At 40.9% G+C, this 8,359-nt stretch overlaps 1 protein-coding gene and 1 non-coding gene across 3 annotated transcripts; one reads left to right on the top strand and one right to left on the bottom strand.

Annotated features, from left to right (window-relative positions):
- Window positions 1-2,801: 2,801 nt before the first annotated feature.
- LOC109880007 (caspase-8) lies at window positions 2,802-7,151 on the bottom strand. Of its 2 annotated transcripts, none has more exons than XM_020472228.2 (6): window positions 7,029-7,151; window positions 5,033-5,373; window positions 4,790-4,830; window positions 4,420-4,525; window positions 3,667-4,249; window positions 2,802-3,554 (listed from the first exon to the last, which is right to left on the bottom strand). In XM_020472228.2, the coding sequence occupies exons 2-6, from the start codon at window positions 5,364-5,366 to the stop codon at window positions 3,371-3,373; spliced, it is 1,248 nt and encodes a 415-aa protein (XP_020327817.1). In that variant the 5' UTR covers window positions 5,367-5,373; window positions 7,029-7,151; the 3' UTR covers window positions 2,802-3,370. The 2 variants fall into 2 exon arrangements, with proteins under 2 accessions (XP_020327817.1, XP_031666663.1); XM_031810803.1 differs by lacking the exon at window positions 7,029-7,151 and adding an exon at window positions 5,588-5,677.
- Window positions 7,152-7,208: 57 nt separating this feature from the next.
- trnae-cuc (transfer RNA glutamic acid (anticodon CUC)) lies at window positions 7,209-7,280 on the top strand. Its single transcript has one exon. It is a non-coding gene; the product is annotated as a tRNA-Glu (tRNA).
- The last annotated feature ends 1,079 nt before the right edge of the window (window positions 7,281-8,359 follow it).

Genomic DNA, 8,359 nt, shown 5'->3' with positions numbered 1-8,359 from the left:
TCTACAGGCTTCACTGTCAAGGTGCACAGGGTCAGACAGCCAGGGAAGACCAGTCTACGGAGCTCAGATGATTTTTGCAGTATATTATAACAATCAGTGAATGGCTGCAAAGTTCCATCTTAAGTTGATGGGTAGGTGTCACGTTCTGACCTTTATTTCCTTTGTTTTGTCGTTATTTAGTATGGTCAGGTCGTGAGTTGTGGGGGGCAGTCTGTTTTGTTTTTCTATGATTTTGGGATTTCTATGTTTCGGCCTAGTATGGGTCTCAATCAGAGGCAGGTGTCATTAGTAGTCTCTGATTGAGAATCATACTTAGGTAGCCTGGGTTTCACTGTTTGTTTGTGGGTGATTGTCTATGTTAGTTGCTTGTGTCAGCACAGTTCTCATTATAGCTTCACGGTCGTTATTCGTTTATTGTTTTGTATTCAGTGTTCAGTGCTTTCTTTAATTAAAAAATCATCATGAACACATACCACGCTGAATTTTGGTCCGCTCCTTACGACGATCGTGACATTAGGCTACATTCTGGGATTGGGAATAATGGTAATTTCAATTATTGAACCATTGATGGTATTCATTGCTAATATAATATATTAATGTACACCATGGTAATTCTTTGTCATGCCTCATCTGAGCAAGATCATATGGTGACAGGGTTCTCATCAGGTTCAGGTAGTCAGGGAAGATCAGTCTGTGACAGCGCAGAAGTTAACTTTTTCTCTCTGTGCCGTCAACACTGGACAAACAAGAAACTTCAAAGATGTAAACTATTCTAAGGCAGTCTGACAACCTCTAGTTGATTTCCAAACATTATCAAGGGTCAATAGAGGCTTTTCCCAATGACACAAAACATGTTTAAAAAATGTGAGGAAGACCTGGGAGACGCTATTGATGATGATACATGGATACAGATACAGTACATTCGGAAAGTATTCAGATCCCTTGACTTTTTCCACATTTTGTTATGTTACAGTTTATTCTGACATCCAAAAGTACTCATTACATTTTAAATGCTTAGCAGGACAGGAAATTGGTCCAATTCACAGACTTATCAAGAGAACATTCCTGGTCTTCCCTATTGCATCTGATCTGGCAGAATTATTAAACACAAATGCTTTGTTTGTAAATGATGTCTGTGTTGGAGTGTGCCCCTGGCTATCCGTCAATAAAAAAAAGAAGAGAATTGTGGCGGCTGGTTTGCTTAATATAAGGAATATTAAATTATTTACACTTTTACTTTTGATACTTAAGTATATTTAAAACCAAATACATTTAGACTTTTACTCAAGCAGTACTTTACTGGTTGACTTTCACTTTTACTTGATTCATTTTCTATTAAGGTATCTGTACTTTTACTCAAGTATGACAATTGGGTACTTTTTCCACCACTGAATACCATCCATAGAATGTACTATATGCCAGGGAAACTGAATATCATGCACTCAGAAATTGTATTATTCTGCTGGAGATGTAAAGCACAAAGGGGGACATATTTGCATATCAGTCTATTCCTTTTATATTAGTGAGGGGGAATGAGCAAGTGCACTCACCATGGAAAAGGTTAGAGAATCTGAAGCAGCCCGTCTAATCCTTAATGGTCTGGCTTCAGGTGCAGGATGGGTGTGTCTTGTTTCTGAGGCTGCAGGGGAAAGGCGGTCGCCACTAGTTAACACAGCCACAAAGCCCCCTGGAGACGGCAGCCGGAGTGAATGGACCACACTCAGACTGATGCAAGCCTCGCTCTCTCACAGGTGAGCAGAGCTGTGTGTGTATGTGTGTAACTGCATTGTCACAACAATGGACCACATAGAGAGGCAACACTGAATAGATGGTAATTCTGGTAATTCCCTGGTTGCTTTACATCTTTCTTTCTTTTTTTCTTTCACTCTCTCTCTCAATTCAACTCAATTCAATTGCGAGAGTGAGAGAGATGATGCTGTATAGGATCTCAGAAGATGTAACTCGAGAATGTCACTAAGATTAAGTTTCTGCTGAGCGACAAACTCCTCAGAGGATGACTGGATCTTTTCACTGTAAGAAGTATATCACACACACACATACATGATCTCTCTCTCTTTTTCTCTCTCTCCCGCCGGCCCTGGAGGTGCTGTGTAAGATGAGGAGGCAGGGGCTTCTGACAGAGGACAGACTGGACGAGTTACAGAGGACACTGGAGCAGTGTGACACACAGCTGGCCCACACTGTCTGGCAGCATACAGGTAATGTACATATTGACATTCCTCTTGTGTCCTCTGTAGCTCGTCCAGTCTGTTCTGTCAGAAGCTGATGTGTGTGAATCTTGAGGTCAGCAGATGACAGGAGACTCCAAACGAGCCCAAGCACATCCTCACCAAGAAACTCTTCCTTCCCTACCTCTGAAACATCTTCCATATCCGGACTGAGAAACTTCACATAGGCTGTTATGATTTAACAGTGAATTCTCGCCTGCTTATTTAATGTAAGTATGCTGTCACTCTCAGAGACCCTACCACAGCTTCCTGTACCTTGGCCCATCTCCCATTAGAGTGTGTTGTAACCTTGGTTGGAATGTCTGTTTTCCTAAAAGATGTTTCAAGCTCATGAGATTAATGTATTTTTCCATTAAATGGTAGCAATTGAGGAATGTTTACTTTGTCTGTGCAACAGCGCTATTATAAACGTGTATTTTAACCACCCTTGGTTCTGGAGATCTGGTCTGTAAAATGGGTCTGTTTCTATTAGCCAAGTTTCACGTTTTATATTCAACAGGATGTCACTCTACTTCTGAGGAGCGTGAGGTAAAAACACTTCTGCAATCCAACTGTTGATCAAATATTTATTTTGAAGTACAACATATTTTAAGATGGCAGGAAAGGCATGTAAGAAAACATGATTGTATAAAAAATTCTAAATAAAGAAAGTAGATGAAATCACATTTAAAAAATATTTAAAGTAAAGCTGAAACAGTGTGCCAAGATATCAATAACCAGTTGTTCGTGCTATGAAACTTTACATAGAATGCTGATTCTGAGTATCTTCACATATCAAACTAATAGTTTGGTTAAAAAGTCAATGTCACCTGGCTCACTTGGTTGAGCTGCAGCAGTGCCACAGGACTTTTGGTATATAAGCTGGTGAAATTCTGTATCATTAATATAAAATGTATTTTTGTCCAAGTCCTGTAAAATTTAACAACAATTAATGTAAAAGTTATAAATGTACCATGTAAAAGTATGTACCATGTAAAGGTAAAAAAATAAGAATGCCACCACAGGAACTTGGTAGTGTCATGATTATGGCCTATTCAACCTTTCATATCAAAACTGAACTTGAAAGAGCATATGGACGGACGGTTGATGATGAAGGGTACCATGGTAACATCAAGAGATCATCAGGAAGAATGCGTGGTCTCAGCAGGAAAGATGAGCATCTTGGTCAGGGTGTCTCTAGAATCTGGTGATTGCTTGACCACCTCGTAGCCATAACCACCGTAAGCATCTTTAATACGAAGGTCACCTTTTTTCTTGCTCACCGCAGCTTTGACCCCTGTAAGGATCTCATAGATGTTTTTCCCTCTGCAGAGACAGGAGACACACCATAAATTGAGTCAACACAACCATTCAACAGAGAACACAAACAAATTGAGGACATGAACATGATGTGCAGTGAATTCCAAGCTGATGTTACCTGGTGCAGCTTTTCTCAAGCTGGCCACACAGAGACTGGATGAACCAGGACCCAGAGGTTGGGCTCCTGATGGAGATATACTGATCTACGTTGGCCATGAAAACCAGGTAGTCGGAGTATAGTGGAAGGGTGTAGTCTTGGACTTGTCCGTCGTCTGTGTCCAGTTCCATGTCCATCCCTTCAACTTTAGGCTTCTTGTTCACCGGCACGCCCTTCTGAACGTCCTTCCCTCGACAGGCTTGGATGAAGAACAGCTTGGGCTTTTCAACAAGGATGCTACAGTTTGTGCCGTTGAAAGGTGAGAGGATATCAATGGTGGGGACGACTGTTCCATCTGTACCACAGACGCCCTCCTTTTTTCCGTGACTCAGAATGCAGCAGACGAAGGCATCGCCATGCTTAGGAAGATCCTTTAGATCAGTGAACTGACCACCGACCCACTCCTTCGCATTGTACTGTTGGAGGTCAGATAACTGCTTCAGCTCAGAGAAGACCTTCAGCACTCTGGGAATCTCCACTGCAGTCTTGTCCTTGCACATCACCACCCTGAACTTCATCCGGCTGAATATGTTGGCCAGATCCACTGTAGGAGAAGACAAGACACTTAACAACCAGACCTCTCACTTCTCTCTATTTTCATTCTATCATGTCACATCATGATAATCAACCGAATCAGCAAAAGAGCAAGCTGGTCAGATGCTGTAATAGAGAAATGAGACTTGAGATGTTTTTGAGGATAAAATGTTGACATACCAGCATCCTTGTTTGATCCTGTTCTTTCACTCAGTTTTTCAAATATCTCATTGTTGATGATCAAACAGAGACCACGGGGTACACTGGTCATCTCATACAGACTGACCTGGAAACAGAGGAAACCAGGGGTCATTTACACACAAAGATATTTCACATCAAACTGACAGTGTAAAAAATAAATAAGGAAATAAATAGGAAAATAAGGAAATAAATAGGAAAGTTGAAGGAGAGTTGTGCTGCAATGAGAAGACAGGTTAAGTTTTGTGTCTGTGTATTATTGTATATTGTTGACTTGTGTATTTTCTCTGAACTATGAGGTTTAATATATGTAGTTAATAAACACTTTAAATGTAGATAGAGGGGTTATCACCTCATCGCCACCTGTGACCACTGTTTCCAGGTCAGAATTATCTACAAAACACAGAAAGCACAGTTAGATACCTGATAACAGCTATCTAATACAGTAGAACAGTAGCACTGATGTCAGTTGATTGATCTGTAAATGAGTCTTGTCATGTAGTATGTTATATGTATTGTCTGGTGGTTGTGTCAGTAAACAATGACAGAGTCGTGGTGCAAAGCTGGTAGTACTAGTAGTCAGTGTGTGTGGTACCTGTACAGGGAATTGGGATTGTTGGGGCTGGGTTGAAGGTGTGGTCACTGGGTTCTGTGTGGTTGTTGAATATTTCCTCCAGTCTAGGGTAGTTTTTTATAATATGTGGTTTCTGCAGCAGGTTCACGAGTTCATAGCTTTTTGTGTCTCCTTTATTCATCACTTTATCCAGCAGGTTGACGACAGTCTTCTCATCGGACTGATTGGGGATGTTTAGGTTGTTGTAGTCACGATTAGTCACTATTTCCTCCTGCTGCACATGCTGAAGGATGTAGCTGGAGTCCGCAGACAGGATCTCCGTTAACAAAGTCTTCTTCTCTCTCAGCGTCTGCATGATGGACCTTAGAGACCGAAAGAGAAAAGGGAGAGTGTGTTCATTATATAAAACATATAATGCCACAGATGCATGTCAATGGCCAAGCCAAACGATGCTGATGTGACCTGAGTCATCCTCATAACTGAATTAACAAAACCTGCCATGTTCCTAAGATGTTTTTCAATATTTCAAGAATGGGTTAAGTTCAAAATGCAATGACTGATGCAAGTTATGCTAACCTATTTGTGGATGATTGAATTACCATTCTCCTAGCTGCAGGATATTATTGTGGCCTGGCAGCTCAATCACCGATTTCTCTTTTCAGAATCCCCCTGCAAAGGCATGCTAGGTTTTTGGAATATCAAAGAAAAAGTTGCACTCTATTGCAGTACAACTGTTCAAAGAATTGCAACCACTTTGATAAACAATACGTGGATAATTTTACGTAGGCCTACTTGAATTTTTTATATTTTATTATTTATACAAGCATTACCTTAGAACGTTTACACAAATACTGGCATGTTGAAAACTATTGTGTAGGCTATATTTAAAGAAATAGACTTTAATAAGAAACAAATATATGTTATTGGAATTACTGAGTACCCTCCAACCCCACTTTTACCTTGGCACAAATAATATTTTTTCTCTATGTGATGATATGTCATTTATATACAGTGTATTGCATTGGGGCCAATGGAATGGGCAGAGTAAAAGTCCAGCAACACTCCTTATTCCTCCTTATTCCTCAGTCCCCCAAGAAATACAGACCCTACTGAGTACCAACCCCACTTTTACCTCGGCACATATAATATACTGAACAAACATATAAATGCAACATGCAACAATTTCAATGAATTTACTGAATTACAGTTCATATAAGGAAATCAGTCAATTGAAATATATTAATCAGGCCATAAATATACAGAATGTTGACATCTCAGATTTAGATTTGCTAATTTATCACGAAGTAGTTTGGATGTAGGGAACTACTTTTTCAAAGTTTTATTTATGGGTAGATTTACTGTAGCGTCACTTCTTCCAATGTGAAGTAGTTGGTAGCTTGGTAACTAGATTTTCACAGTAGCTTCCCGTCTTCTATAATGCTTCGTGCGAGCATCTGTAGCAGGACAGAGTTTCTAAACCCAGAGGCGCAACATCGCGAGACTTCCGGGAACGATTGCGAAACAGAAAAAACAGACCAGGCCAGGGTTTAGGGGTTTGAGAAGTCAATGGCAGAAGTGAAACGTTCTTCCTTAGTTATTAATTTTCTCGAACTCAAAAGGCACAACCTAGATTCGAGCCAATATCTTAAGTAGTGGAACATATCATTACTCCAACCTCGTGAAAGTGACAAACTGACACGCTTTCTTGTTCGTCAAAAACAACTTTATATCGAAGGAGTGTCTTTGAGTTGACACCATGCACATGCGCAGTTCGGCGCGAGACGACGATGACGTGATACAACGCATGAGCTTAGCGAGCCTACAAGTGAGATCGGGGATTTCTATTGGAGAAGCAGTTTTAGCTTGATACTCTACTGTCTTTGGTAGCAGCCTAGCTCGCTAGCTAGCTACCGTTAGCTACTTTAGATTCAACTAGCAGTGAGCATGTTTTGCCAAAGTGGTCATCATGATATCTTGACACTAAATGACGAGTTGATAGCATAGCAAAATTACTTACCGGTACGACTAAAAGCTGATTCGCTCGCCAAGTTGATGAAATAATTCAGTGGTCGCTATGCGTTCCCCTCCTCCCTCGCAAATGTGAAGTTTTACTTTCATCCAGTTACTGTCCAATCAGAGTAGGTTCAAGGAAGTCGCCACACGACCAATACCGTCACTTTTCGATAGAGAAGCGGTTTCCCTGGTGGTCTAGTGGTTAGGATTCGGCGCTCTCACCGCCGCGGCCCGGGTTCGATTCCCGGTCAGGGAACTTATTTTTTAACCACTGCAAATTCAATCTAATGTAGAGTTTTTGCCTGCTTGGAAGTATAAAAACTGAGTGAACAACTCATTTTCAGTGTTTATCATAACCAAACCAAGTATATTGTATACTAAGCCTATAATCCTACTTGGGGCTCCTGAGTGATGCAGGGGTCTAAGGCACTACAGAGGCATCACTACATTCCAGGCTGTATCACAACCAGCGGTGATTGGAAGTCCCATATGGTGGTGCCCAGTCCTGTCTCCAGGGCCAGGACTGAGAAGCCTAGCAACTTTAGGGCTTGCCTAAATAGGTATCTCCCCTGACGTAGGCATGTTTTAAATACAGACATCTTCACAAGACAGTTTCTTCTGATAACAGTCTTCAGTATCAACATTTTCAAGCAAACAAAAACAGGGAGAAGGTTGAATCTGTAGACATGCTGAGATAAAATAACATACTATTTGCCATAATTCAGCCATCCTTCACAAGACCATAACATATGAAAACATGTCACCTTTTGTGCTTTACACACTCTAGCAGAATAATACAATTTCCGAGTGCATGGTATTCAGTTTCACTGGCATATAGGAATTTCTATGGATGGTCTTAAACTGCAGTACTTTTACAGTATGTCTGAGATGATATGAACATGACTGGGAATTCTAACATATCTGTATCCATTCATCATCATTAATTAATAGCGTCATCACATTTTTGTTTGACATGTTTTGTGTCATTGGGAAAAGCCTCTATTGACCCTTGATAAAGTTCGGAAATCAACTAGAGGTTGTCAGACTGCCTTAAAATAGTTTACATCTTTGAAGTTTCTTGTTTGTCCAGTGTTGACGGCACTGAGAGAAAAAAGTGTTTTTTTTGGCAAAAGTTAACTTCTGCACTGTCACAGACTGATCTTCCCTGACAGGGTGCCTGCCATGACCCTCCCAGAAGTCTCAGCGGTTACACTTGAAGGTGGTATGGTCGGCAAGATAGACTTAGCTCCATAAACTTCTCCCAGTTGACAGTGCCACTGTTCGCCAGGGAGTCGCACAGCTCCTTAGCCTGCACCGCCATGTAGACTGAGAGGA

This window comes from Oncorhynchus kisutch, linkage group LG30 (genome assembly GCF_002021735.2).
Source record: "Oncorhynchus kisutch isolate 150728-3 linkage group LG30, Okis_V2, whole genome shotgun sequence".
In the NCBI taxonomy this organism is placed as follows: domain Eukaryota; kingdom Metazoa; phylum Chordata; class Actinopteri; order Salmoniformes; family Salmonidae; genus Oncorhynchus; species Oncorhynchus kisutch.
Note: the sequence above shows the minus strand (reverse complement) of the source record. Positions and strands in the feature narration are given on the sequence as shown.